Source organism: Typopeltis vanoorti, chromosome 23, assembly GCF_054136105.1.
Source record: "Typopeltis vanoorti isolate ZY-2024b chromosome 23, IOZ_Tvanoo_1.0, whole genome shotgun sequence".
NCBI classification, from domain to species: Eukaryota; Metazoa; Arthropoda; class Arachnida; order Uropygi; family Thelyphonidae; genus Typopeltis; species Typopeltis vanoorti.
In genome coordinates this window covers 25,737,187-25,752,137 of record NC_143571.1, presented here as the reverse complement: position 1 = coordinate 25,752,137, position 14,951 = coordinate 25,737,187, and the positions used below count along the sequence as shown (strand labels likewise).

General features: G+C 37.8%; 1 protein-coding gene across 3 annotated transcripts in view; it reads left to right on the top strand.

Annotated features, from left to right (window-relative positions):
* LOC150093698 (kielin/chordin-like protein) overlaps positions 1 to 14,951 on the top strand; it is a 1,333,292-nt gene that overhangs the window by 398,577 nt on the left and 919,764 nt on the right. For all 3 annotated transcript variants that reach the window (XM_090412628.1, XM_090412627.1, XM_090412629.1), the window contains one exon: positions 10,874 to 10,963. In XM_090412628.1, coding sequence (XP_090268754.1) covers positions 10,874 to 10,963 — 90 coding nt within the window. The remainder of the gene's footprint in view (positions 1 to 10,873; positions 10,964 to 14,951) is intronic.

The window sequence follows — 14,951 nt, the reverse complement described above, 5'->3', positions numbered from 1 at the left end:
GGTTCCAGCTATCCATCCTTTCTGACATCTTGTATATGAATGAAGAAGGGTCCAAACTTTTAAATGAAGAGAAGTGTGTGTTAATACATGTAACTTACGGAAAAATATAATTAATTATAAATATGTCAAATTTATCCCGAACACCCTGTATTTAGTTGGATGTTATAGGCCATAGGCCATGGAATGTGGAGAGTGGTGATGAAGAAATATATAAACAATTAGGATTAGTGAACAAAAAAGGGTAATTATTATGGGAGATTTTAATTATGGCGGTATAGATTGGAATGAGGAAATAGCATTTGGAAATAAGAAAAATGAATTTCTTGAGTTCTTGAAAGATAACTATTCAAGCAGCATGTAAAGGAGGGCACGTGAAGATTGAGAATTTTAGATCTGATCATATCATGAGAGAATATAATTGTGAGTGGGGTTTCACACTTTCCTATAGTTAGTGAGAGTGATCATGAAGTGTGCAGACTTCTGTGAGGAAAGGATTTATGTGGAATTACGAGGCTGGTGATTAAGACATACTTAGGAGATGGCTTGGAGCTATAGCATGGAATTTGGAATTGACTGGTAAGAAAATAATTGCCGCTTGAAAGTGACAAAGAAATATATAAACAGCATCAATTCCGAAGGCCAAAAAGCTGAGTAAGGTAGGTGTAAAATGGATGAGTGAGGGCTTAATTAAGCATGAAATCTTGAAGAAAAATTTATTCTGGTGACAGTACAAGGATGAATAATGGTAATAATCAGTTTCGTGAAGAGTATAAAGAACAAGCCAGGTGAGTGTCTCAGTTAGTAAGGAAAACAAAAGTGCAGTACGAGCAGAAATTAGCAAATCAGGTGAACGAAAACACAAGAGAGTTTTTTAGATATGTAACAAGTAGAAGGAAGAATGATCATGGTAAGATGAGGTTAATGGATGAAAGCATTAGAATGGTAACTGCTGCTGAAGACATTGTTGAGATATTCAGTGATCAATTTATAAGGGTGTTTCATCCTGAGCAGGGTGGAATCATGAGAAAATTAAGTGTAGAGGACATAGGAGAGAATTGCTTATGTGAGTGAGTGGGAGTTATTATTATTATTGACACCTCCAGGGAGTCCAAAGACTCGTCAAGGGAGGGTACCCACTCTACAGCTCTCCATCTCCATCACTCAATCCATCGACCACAACAATGGCATCTACCATCCACCAATACCATTACTAGTATTTTTCACAGACAATCACAAACATTCAAATTCATGGGATTTGAACCCGCAACCTTTGGCTGGAGAGTGGATACGCTGACCACTCACCCAACCAGGCCGAGTTGTGTGAAAATAAATAAGCTTGATGTCAATAAGGCGATAGACTTTGATAACATATCACCATGTGTCTTAAGGAAAGTTCCAGGGAATTGGCAATAGAGTTGGCATGCTTGTTTAATAAGAGTCTTACAATAGCACAGGTTTCAATAGAGTGGAAAGAAGGTAAAATTGTTCCACTGCATAAAGGTGGTTATAAGGCTGTGACTTCAAATTAAAGGTGCTTTAATTTGAAGTTAATTTGCTTCACCTCAACTCCAGTCTATATATCTGGAGTTGAGGTGAAGTTACTAGAGATATTGGTGAGAAGTAGGATACAGAATTAGGTTGAAAACAGCAATATTCTTTGTGGTTATCAGCATGGGTTTGTTTAGGGGAGATCATCTGTTACCAACTTACTAAAGTACTAAAGCAAGGGGGAAAATACCTTGGACAGGGGAGATTCATATACAATGGTGTATTTGGATGTTGCAAAGCTTTTGATAGACTCCCATGTGACAAACTATTAAATAAATTGAAACAGATGGGATAGGATAACAGACTTCTAAGTTGGGTCAGTGAATGGCTGTCAGAAAGTTGTATATGGGGGTACAGTATCCTGTAAGAGGAAGTTCATTAGTGGAATACAGAGGGGTAGGGGTCAGTTTTGGGACTATTATTGTTCACTTTGTATATTAATGATATTGGAATGGGTTTAATTAGTGATATACAGCTGTTTACAGATGATGCAATATTGGAGAGAGCAATTTAGAGTCAAGCAGATGTTATGACCTTGCAGGAGGACTTGAATAAAAGTGCATGAATGGATAGGTAAGTGGAACTATGAGTTCATTGTTGCAAAGTGTAATGTTTTGAAATTTGGTAAGCAATAATGGGATGTAAAGTACACACTTGATGGGGAAACTTTAATGGAGGTAGAGGAAATGAGAGATCTTGGAGTGATGATGTTCAGGGACCTGAAATTCAGGGTCCACATTGCACAAGTGAAGACATCACTTCGGATAATATCAATGATGCGGAGGACCCATTTGGGTAGATGAACTGCTCAGAATAGATGTTGACAGTGCATGGAAATTCATATGGCAGTATCTGACACAAACAATGTATTACTGCATAGCAAGGGCTAACTAAGTTAATAGAGTAAGAGTGAAATGGATAAACATTGAAATCCCTTGTTCACTAAATGAAGTTATTATTATCCTAAGATCCCATGGAGTCACAGACTGATCTTGGAGGTCCCTTTTGTCATACACACAGAGCTCATCATACCATGCCTTAAAAACAATCAAATTCTCTGCAGATACCAAGCTCTCAGGCAATGCCTTCCAATTATTCACAACTCTCCATGCATAAAACCTAATTTTCACTCCCTTGCTCACAACCTCGTTATATAGCTTCCAGGGATGCCTTCTTGTTCTCCCCCATCTCCCACCATTTTATTAAAAACCTCTTCAACATTAATCCTATATCAATCTCTTCCTAACTTGTGCATCTTTATGATATCACCTCTCTTCATCCTATCCACTAGACTCTGCAAATTGCATCATTTCAACAGTTCTTCATATTCAACATTCCAGAGGAGAGAAACTATTTTGATCAATCTCCTCTCCATCATCTCTTCATTGTTTTGAAAACCAGTTGACCAAATCTGTGCACAGTGGTCAATTTGTGGCCTAATCAGAGCCTTATATAATATCCTTACTTCTAGAAATCAGCATCCTCTGCATCCTTCCTGGAATTTGTTGTATTGTCTTCACAATTTTGGCAATATTTTCTCTAAATTTCAGATCCTATCCACCATCGCCATAAAATCTCTTATATTCTCCACTTCCAACAATATATCCCCACCAAGAGTAAATTCCATGTCCCATGTCCAACCTTATGTCGAACTGGCATCCCATCCCCTGTGCTCATTCACTCAGTCTATTCAATTCTTCTTGTAAGGCCATAACATCTGCTCTATTTATCATAGTTTATCCCAACTTTTCATCATCTGCAAACGTGTATATCCCCATTCAAATCTTCCCTTATCAATACTTATCTTGCTGCAGCCCTCTCAGTGACTGATGTTTGACTCATTCCAGTTAGTGTGAGTATGCCATGCTGCCAGATATATGCTACATATACCATTCTAGATGAATAATGCTATTCAAAACAAATAAGGGAAGTGAATGCTAGAGTGAGTAGAAGTGAAAGAATCAGAAATATAAGAACTTGAGTGCGTAGATGTTAATAAGGCTATTAGAATTAGTATTATTTAGTGTTAGTGTTATTTTCCAGCTCTGCATAAGATATATGACTCATTATGGAAGGTCAAACACTCAGAATACCACAATGGCATATCATTATTCCTTTCCTTGAAAACATTGATCATTGGAGCATTCACTGCCTACTCTGGACATGCATTTCATTCATTCACTACCATACAGAAAATCTCATTTTCACTTCTTTGAGCACATGACCTTAATCACATAGTTTCCAGGAATGGCCTCTCATTCTCTGCATGTTTTCCCACCTATTTTCCCGTGCAACAATTCTCCTATTTCTATCTTTTAGGTTCCTCTCACCAACTTATATGCCTGAGTCTTAGTCCAGTTTTCTCTTTCCATCTACCAAACTCTATCCTAATACTTTCCAGGTTTTGAGATATTCTGTCACTTGTTTCCTTATCCTCAAATATCCAAGTGATCACATGGGATGCACAGAAATCTAAATGTTTACTGATTAGCATCTTATACAGTGGAACTATCATTTCCATGTTCTTATTTGTCAGAGTCCTTTACATAATAGCAACAATTTTCTGTCCTAAACCAGTTGTAACCTTTACAACTTTTGTAAAGTTGTAAAGACTGCTTCACCAAGCCCCCCCCCCAAGAGATCCCTATTTACACTTAGCAACAGTGAAGTGATAACCTCATTCTTTAGCACAATGCATCATCATATTCAAATCATTTTATAGCAACATCTCATCTAACATTGTTCTCTGTAATTTAGAACTTATTAGCAAATAAACTGAATATCTCATTTCAAACTTTCTATATCTGTGACATAATTTAAATATCAATGATTCCAGAATAGAACCCTGTCATACTATACTTGTTATCCTTTGTACATTCCTATACAAAACTCACTGGCTGCTATAAGCCAACTGGTCTTGTAACTAGACTACCAGCTGACTATACATTCCCATTTGGCACAGTTCCAACAGAAGTTTATCACTTTGTTGTGTAGTATTCTCTCAAAGGCTTGTTGCACCACAGGTTAGTCACTAAACTGAAGCAGACGGGATTGGATGATAGACTAGTGAGTCGGACAGGTGAATGGTTATTGAATAGGCATCAGCAGGATGTGTTATGTTGGGGGGGTTACTATCTTGAAAGAGCAAAGTCACTAGTAGTGTACTGCAGGGGTCAGTTTGGAGAACCATTGTAATTTAATTTGTATATTAATGATATTGGGATCATTTTAGCTGGTGATATACAACTATTTGCAGATGATGCAAAACTGCTGGAAATAGTGATGAGGAATCAAGCAGATGTTGTGGTCTTACAGGAGAACTTGAATAGATTATATGAGTGGTTAACAGTATGATTCTGTCAATTCACTGTTGCCAAGTTTAAAGTTCTGCAATTTGGTAGGCATCAATGAGATTATTATTACATCACACCTCCAGGGAGTCCAAAGACTCATCGAGGGGAGGGCATCTACTCTACAAATCTTCGTCTCACTACTCCACCAACCTTTATCATCTAACACCAATGCCATCTATCGCCGAATACCACCACTAGTACTTTCAAGGACAATCACAACATCCATGCCCACGGCAGGATTCAAACCCACGGCCTTTTGGCTGGAGAGCGGATACACTAGCCACTCGGCCAACCAGATGCAAAGCATACACTTGATAGGGATAAGAGGAGGAAGTTGAGGAGATAAGAGACCTTGGAGTGGTGAGAGTTCTATTTGAGAGTCTCGAAATAGAAAGAGTGCCTAAGAAGTGCCCACTTCTTAGGCACAAGGATCTGAAGTTCAGAGGTCACATTACACAAGTTGTAAAGGCATCACATTAGCCTCTCCTTTTACTTGCCTCTTGTCATTGTTCCTTTTCCTCATTCTACCATATGAAAAATCTCTTCAGTGTTAATACGATAATGACCCTTCAACAGCTTTAATGTCTTGATCATATTCCCCCTCTGTCTTTTATCCACCAAATGCTGTAATCTTCATGCCCTTACTCTAGTCTCATAATTAACATTGTACAGTCCTGACATCATTTTTGTTGTCTGTCCCTGCACTCTCTTCAAGTTTACTTCATGCCCTTCAAATCCCAGTGACTAGATCTGAGCACAGAAATCCAATAGTGGTCTGATCAAAACTTTATACAATGCAACTAGCACTGTTTTATCTCTTGTGGTTAGTGTTCTCCTCAACATGGCTGCAGTTATCTGAGATGTCTTCAACCTTTGCAATGTTACCAGAACTTTAAATCTCTATCCACAATCACTCCAAAATCCCTTCCTTTCTCAACTTTTTCCATTATAATTCCATCAAGTGAGTATGAAGCATTCCTTCTGTGGATCCCAAATTTTAAAACCTTACATTAGGTGCATTAAATGGACATCGCCAAGCTTCTACCCAGCCTTCCAGATTATTCAAATCCTCTTGGAGAGCCAAAACATGAGGACTCTTACTAATAATCCTCCCAAGCTTCACACCATCTGCAAACTATAATAAATTTAGTTTAATCCTTTATCCAAGTGTGAGCAAACAAAGTTTGCGCCTGAAAATATCTTCAGGACGGAGGTAAGGTAGTACAACACCAGGCAACTCGTAGCAAAGGTGGACCAAGCTAACATCACTCCTATCTCAGTATCTCCCATAATGCAAAACACATCTCCTTGCGGATATTTATAATGTTAGGCATTAAGGGAAGGGCCACTACCCAAACCGGTTTCGACCTTTATTGAGGTCTCGTCAGTGGAAGCCAGGCCCAGAAATGGAGATACCAAGGAAGAAGCAATGAAGAGGTCATCTTTACCTATAGGAGTTGCCAAAAGGTGTGCCACCTTATTATTAAATTACTCTGGATTTAGAGAAAGATGTTGAAAGCATTAGCAAGGTCATCTCCTCCTATAGGAGGAGATGACCTTGTTAATGCTTCTGCCTTGGTATCTCCGCCTGGGTCTGGCTCCCACTGAGATCCCACTGGGTCTGGCTCCCACTGACCTCAATAAAGGTTGAAACTAGTCTGGGTAGTGGCCCTTCCCTTAATGCCTAACATTATACATATCCGCAAGGAGATGTGTTTTTCATTATGGGAGATACTGAGATAGGAGTGATGTTAGCTTGGTCCACCTTTGCTATGAGTTGCCTGGTGTTGTACTACCTTACCTCAGTCCTGAAGATATTTTCAGGCGCAAACTTTGTTTGCTCACACTTGGATAAAGGATTAAACTAAATTTATTATAGTCTAACCAAGTGAAAAATAAACTTTCAACATCTTTCTCTAAATCCAGAGTAATTTAATAATAAGGTGGCACACCTTTTGGCAACTCCTATAGGTAAAGATGACCTCTTCATTGCTTCTTCCTTGGTATCTCCATTTCTGGGCCTGGCTTCCACTGACGAGACCTCAATAAAGGTCGAAACCGGTCTGGGTAGTGGCCCTTCCCTTAATGCCTAACATTATACATATCCGCAAGGAGATGTGTTTTGCATTATGGGAGATACTGAGATAGGAGTGATGTTAGCTTGGTCCACCTTTGCTACGAGTTGCCTGGTGTTGTACTACCTTACCTCAGTCCTGAAGATATTTTCAGGTGCAAACTTTGTTTGCTCACACTTGGATAAAGGATTAAACTAAATTATTATAGTCTAACCAAGTGAAAAATAAACTTTCAACATCTGCAAACAACTGAACATATCCCTGTGGTCCTGTGAAAATATCATTGACGTAAAGATTGAACAGCAATGGTCCCAGGACTGAACCCTGTGGAACTCAGAAAGCTAATCACCAATCCAGTCTCCTAACCTGATATCCAAACCCATATGATGCAACTTAAAAATTAACTTGTCATGTAGCATCCTGTCAAATGCTTTGGAAAAATCCAAAAAAATGAACATGTATGCCTTACCTTCATCCACTGCTCTTGTTACTTTATTGTAACAGATAACCAGATTACTAAAGAGCACCTTTTAACAAATTGATGCTGGCCTGCATAAACAATATTACCCTCGTCTGCCCACTTCTGTAAGTCAGTTCTTACCAATTTCTTGAAAATCTTAACAACTACAGAAGAAATACAAACAGGCATATAGTTTGATACGTCCATTTTGCCACCCCTTATGCAATGGTACTATCTTCCTTCCATGGGGAAAGGGGAAAGAATACATCCTCCTCCTCATTCACTTTTAACACTTCACCACTCCTTATCATTCTAAGAATAAAGCCTATAGTACCAGGATGGACTACTCTCATAAGGTGATCATTAAATAGCTCAACTATTTCATCTGCTTGGATCACCCGATTCCCATGTCCATCATGTAAGATGATCTGTCCACTATCATTTTTCTCCTACTTGCCACTTAGCGAAAAAATTCCTTGGATTGCTAGTCTCCTCTCATATTCTAATTTTTCTCTCCTTACATTACTAGTCACTTTCCTAGTTTGAGCCTTATATTCCTCATACAACTGCTCTCCACCTCACTCTTATATGATTTCCATAATATCTTTTTCTTCTGCAATTCCCCTTTTATTCCTTTTGACTCCAAATTGCTTTAACTCCTTCTTTTGAGGTATGCAGTCTGTCATTGCTATAAACAATTTTTTTCATAAGTATCTCCCATGCACTAACGATCACTCTTCCTTTAAATTCTTTCATCCATAACTTCTTTCTGTTTTGATACCTCCCCCCTGCCTATTCATCCTCCAGGTCAGGACTACATGGTCACCCTCACCAATGGGAGGTAAGTATGCCATCTCAGTCACAATTAGATCCTCTGATGCTGTGACCAAATCTAGAACTCTCAATTCTCATGTTCCCTCTACTACATGCTGCCTAAGACAGTTGTCCCTCCAAGAAATCCAAAAATCCAGTTTTCTTATTACTGCATGCTGTCTTCTCTGCCCAGTTTAATAGTTAAAGCCCCCATAATGATCGTTCACTTTGTGCTTGCAAATCTAATTTGTCTAAACATTTCCTGCTCATCACTATCTATATTCCCTGGTCTGTACCAACATCTCACTGTCCTCTAGACATCCATTTCACACCATATGCTCTCAAAGTCATTAGTATTATTTCCACTGAGATTTTCCACCCTGACAGTACACAATTCATCTCTTATCATGACATAAGACAAACTTCAACAACACCACATTTACCTTCCCTATCCTGCCAAAATATGCTGTACCCTTTGATTTCTATCCCTGTTAGAACATCCTCCTCAGTTAACCATGTTTCACTGATATCAACAACCTTTGGAGAGACTGAATCAATCAATACCACAAATGCATTCCCTTTATTCCTAATGCTCCTCTTCAATAGCTTCCTAAAATTCAATAGCAATACGCAAAAAACATGTGTATTGCTATTGCTAGCCTTCTTATAGCCATTGTTTCTTCTCTCATAATCCACCTGGCTCTGTGATATAGTGTATATCCCCTTATTTCTCAAGCCACTATCCCCACATGAGGTCATCCCTGCAATATTCTGCCTGTGCAGTTCTAGTTTTCCTGTCCTGACACACTTACTTGCCCAGAAAACAACACAGTCTCTCCAAATGCCTGCACCCTTCCGCATTCAAATGCCATCTGTCTCTTGCATACAGCTCCCTTCTATCCTCAAATGTACTCCACGCATCCACATATTCTAGACCCCTTTACCTGCACATTCTCACTGTCATCTCATGTGTCATTACTGCCCTCCTCCTCCACTCTGCATTATCATACGAGGGCAACATGCTCACTATCTTTTCTCAGACGCATTTTTACTCCATTATATTTAACATCAACCTCAGATCTTGTGCTACATGATTTCATGCTATCTTTTAGGTCATTCGTCCCAACCATTACTGTTATCTCCTCCACACTTTCACCCTCTTCACTGCCATTGCCACACTCTTTATTATTCCACCAGGCAAGGCACTTCTCTGGCACCCTGAATCATTGAATCTCCATACATGACATTCCGAATAGATTCAGTCATCTTTCTGTCATCCCATCTCGCATCCATGACTCTTACAGCTTGCAATCTCTCTCTCTCTTTCTCCTTCTCTCCCTCCTCCCTCTCACCTCTCTATCCCTTGCTTCCACACTTTCTCATCTTTCAGCACTTTCCTCTCTTCTGCCGTCTCTCCCATTCGATCCCTTCCTCTCTTTCTTGATCTCTGATGCTGTTCACTTACACCTGCTCTGTTCCTCTCACACTAGCCAACCTCTCTATCCTCTCAAGATCTTCATTCACCCTTCTCAACTCAGTCTTTATATCTTCCATATTCTTCTTTCTCTGCAGTTCTCTTTCTCTCCCCACACATTCTGCTTTCAATTACCATTGACACACACACACACAATCATGGCTATCAGATAAACCATCTCTGTTTGCTAAACTACTCAAGGCTAAATCTATATATAGGTCTTCAGCATCCTCCAACACAATACTGCATTCACAAACTGATAATCACCCATTTCCATAGCATTATCTATCACTGCCTGCATTTCATGCACACATACACATTCCTGTCTTGCACCTTTCACATTCTTAAATAACGGGATGCATATATACCATGTGCATAACAAGTTAATAAACAAATTTCAACGAAGTTACAAATAACCTAGTCTTTAAATGGGGGAGGCTGGGGCTGTTATTACTGAAATTGGTGTTTGCCATACTGAATAATTGCCACACGTGGAAACAATACTGAAATTGTAAAATCCTAACTTGGTACTTGTTTAGTATTTAGTTACTAAACAAGTACCAAGTTTAGTAACTAAACTTGCACCATTCGAATAGACAATTATACAAAAAATTGTCTATTTGAATGGTGCAAACTTTAAATAATAATATTCCACAAAATAAATACAATAATGTCTTTTCTTACTTACTCATCACTGCTGTCTTCCCACATTAGCAGGTACATCACCAGCATTGCCCTAACAAGAATTGGTTAGCAATACAAAATTTATTTTGCAAGGGTTATGTTATGTTTAAGTATTCATTTTTAAGAAATCTTTTTTATTTGGATGTTAATTTTCCAAGAATCATTTTCTTCAGTCAGATAGTGACTTACTGATTCATTGGTGATAGGATATTCTCTATTTGCAGAGCATACACCCCAATTCAGTAATATCCCAAAGTGTTAATTAATTTATATTTTCATATGTGATTACTGAAAGGATGTTTACTAGTAACATAAATATTTATCGACTTCAAAGGTAAATATTTAATGTTACTGGGGATATTTGGCTGAAATTACATATGGAAAGTTTACAGGTTTTAGTTCAAGTTTTATGTACATTTAATTAAAGTACTTTACATGCAGTACAGTTTATTTTTATTATTTCTAGACAGACCATCAACCTACTTCAGTGTGGTCAAAGAGATTTTGCTTAGATGCAGATTTGTTTCTATCTTCATGTTCCTGTCCTTCAGATGAGGTAATGTGTATATATTTCAGTAAAGTTTTTACTTGGCAATTTTCATTTTGAAATCTATAACATTATTTAGTTTTATCACTTGGTATACTATTCTAAAACTGTAATAATATTATATATGTGTATATGCAGGTATGTTTATATATATATATATATATATATATATTTATATATTTATAAAACAAAATTTAACTGACTAGAACCCGAGAAAGTATGACAAAAACCTTTAATACATCACAACTAGTTTCATCGGTGCTCCGACTTCTTCAGGTGAGAAATAAAAACATAAGATATAAAATAACACGGTTTAAATTTTGTTTTATAAATGTATACATCCCGAGTAAATCCTAATTTCAACAACATATATATATATATATATATATATATGTATAAATGGATTTGTTGGGTCCTGTATATATATATATATATATATATATATTTTTTTTTTTTTTTTAAAAAGAATTGAATGACTAAAACCGAAATTTAATTAAATATGTTTTAATATTAAAACACGACTAGTTTTGGCTTGTAATAGCCTTCATCAGGTGACATTATAAAAGAAAGAAAAAAGAAAAAACACTAAAACACTGAAGCTTAAATAAACTATAAACAACATAGAGAGTCTCTATACATAACTGACATTAAAACGTTGTGGTTGTATTTAAAGCTGTTCTTTCGTTTGTTGTATTGTTGGGAAAGTGCTTGCTAGTAGCATCTCGTGAATGCCAGTACATGATTACAGCTGAATGACTATCTCGGAGGTTGTAACTCAAGTTATTATTTAGATGAACAGGATTGAAGATGATTTCCCTAGATTCCATGATTTTTCTCTCTAGTTCATCATTGCAATGGAAGATGTTTGTAGATTTTTCCCAGCAGACTGTGTGACTTTGGCTTTCATCATTAGGATTAGCCAAGAAAAGGATATGACTTGATAATGCACTGGCTTGCTGTCTCTTGTAAGTAATGTCCCTCATGTGTTCTTCCATATGCAATTCGACAGATTTGTCTGTCTGCCCAAAATAAGGAATATCACAATCACACAATATTTTATATACACCAGGGTAATTAAGATGATGATGACAAGGTTTTGGGTGGCTTATTAAGAAACGGATTTTTGGAAGTGGAGTGAACAAAGTTCTGATATTGTATTTTCTTAGAACTTTTTCTAATTTATGTGAAACTGTACTTATGTAAGGAATAGATATATTGCATTTGAATCTATTTGTTTCTTCTGAGCGATGTCTAGGAGAATGAAGAAGGAATCTTTCAATGATTCTCTTGGAATATCCATTAACTTTTAAAGAAATTTTGAGATGATTTATTTCTGTAAGAAGTTCATTTGGGTCATCCAGAAGAGAATGGGCTCTATGTCCCAAGGTGGAAATTATTCCAAGCTTATGAGGAGGAAGTGATGGGACTGACTATGCAGATATCTGTTGGTATGTGTGGGCTTTCTATATATCGATATTTTGAGTTTACCAGAAGAGCATATCAGTTTGACATCAAGAAAAGGCAGGGAATTATCCGTTTCCAGCTCGGCAGTAAACTTATTACTTTGATGTCGGCTATTGAGATGTTTGAGGAAAACCATAAGGGAATCATATCCATGGCTCCAAATAATGAAGACATCATCTAAATAGCGTTTCCAAACTTTAGGTGTTAAAAATATATATATGTATATATTTTTTTAACACCTAAATATATATATATATATATATATATATACACACACACACACACACACACAGGACCCAACAAATCCACTTGCCCACTCTCCTGTGGCAAATATAGATTTTGCCAGATGGTGAGTAGCTGCAGACGAGACAAAATAGATTTTTTTTTTATTTAGTGAAAAATAACTTTCTAAACAAAATCATTTAAAAAAAAAAAAAAAAGAGTGCTTATTACAAAGGGCCATTTTAGTAACAAAAATTAATGCAACAAATTAAATTATTTATCTCCAATAATATTTTTATTATACTCTGAGTTCCCCACTCAGACCTATAGTAGATGCCACCAGTGCACCTTGTTACAGACTGTCTAAACAGCTGGCCAACTCTCTGTCCCCCCTCACCGGAAATTCAGCTTCCTATATAAAAAACTCGACCCACTTTAAAGCCCTCACAGAAAATTTAACCTTGAACAATACAGACATATTGGTAAACTTTGATATCTCCTCTTTGTTTACCAATATTCCCTTAACTGACACTTTATCTCTCTTAGAAAACGTTTTCCCCTCTGACATCTTATATCTCTTTTCCTTTGCCATCAACTCTGGGTATTTCTCTTGGAATAACAAAATCTACAAGCAGATAGAAGGAACCGCCATGGGTTTCCCCCCCTCTCACCCCCCCTTGCCAATTTCTATATGGAAGATTTCGAAAAACGAGCCATAGACTCAGCCCCACTCAAACCTTCTGTCTGGCTAAGATATGAAGATGATGTGTTCTCCATTTGGCCTCATGGCCCAGACACGTTAGACTCCTTCCTCGGTCATCTCAATAGCCTACATCCAAGAATCCAGTTTACTATGGAAAAGGAAAAGAACAATTGTTTACCCTTCCTAGACACCTTAGTCACGCGCCTGCCCAATGATACACTTGCCTTCACTGTATACAGAAAACCCACACACACAGGCAGATACATTCACAAACTCTCCCACCACCACCCCTCACAACAATATGGCATCATTAAAACCCTTACCAAGAGAGCCCACAATCTTTGTTCCAGTGGAACCGCCCTCACTACTGAGCTTAACCACATACACAGAACTTTCCTCTCCAATGGCTACAGTGAACACAGTATCAAAAAAATAATCAATTCCTCCCCCATTCCCCATCCCTCTCGTCAACAAGAATTTAAAAATGCCATCACCATACCCTACATCCGAGGCACTTCGGAAAAAATAGCCAAGATACTAAAAAAGTATAACCTACACACAGCATATAAGCCCTACCACAAACTTGCTACCCTTATCCGTTTTACAAAAGATCAGCTCCCCCCTCTCTCTCTCTGCCTGGAGTTTACAAAGTACCATGTTCCTGTAAGCTTGCTTACTTTGGACAGACAGGCAGATCAGCATCCATCCGCCTGGAGGAACACAAGTCGTACATCGTTAAACACAACTATGGCCATGCCATTCAGGCTTGGCTGACCATGTTTTGGACACCACCCACAGAGTATCATGGAAGAAAACCACCATGCTCCACCACAGCAAATTCAAGAAAGAGAGACTTTTCTTAGAAGCAGCAGCAGCTCTCAGAAACCAACCAAATCTTAACAAATACGGTTGCATTAAGCTTCCGAAGATTTGGGAAACACTCATCACCAGAGGTCCCACCTTACATTCCAGGCCACCTACTACCGCCCTTAGAGGCGCTCCACCTAGATAGGACTTTAGTGTCACCCACGTGGTTGGGCTTAGTATTGTAAGTTTTTGTGTGCATGTTACATTAATTGTTTTTGTAATCCCCGTAGATGTCCTAGTGACTAGGATGAAATATAGGAGTATTAAATTCTAATTTAATTCTTTCTGAGTGTTGTAAAAAATCCATTAAACCTCCAACATAAAATCTTACACATCTTACATGGATGCCTCCCTCCCCATAGTTCTTTGACTATTTGTCATATATTGAAAAATTTCACTTGCATCAATTTTATAAAACCCCTGTAATGTCTTAAAAGTCTCTATCATGACCCCTTTCCTTCACTTATCAACCAAACTCTGCAACCCACAAATCTTCAACCTGTTCTCGTGGGGAGTATTCCACAAATCTGCCACCATCCTGGTCACCTGTCTCTGAATACTTTCAACCACATCCTGGTCCCCATGAAACCCAGATGATGTTAGGATGTGTGGTTTTTTTACATAAAAAATTGCACATAATAAGAAACTATTTTTTCATTTTCTTGACTACTTCTGTGAAATTCTTTTGTTTCACCCCCACCAGGACAACCACAAGAATAAACTAAAAAACCAGAAAACAAG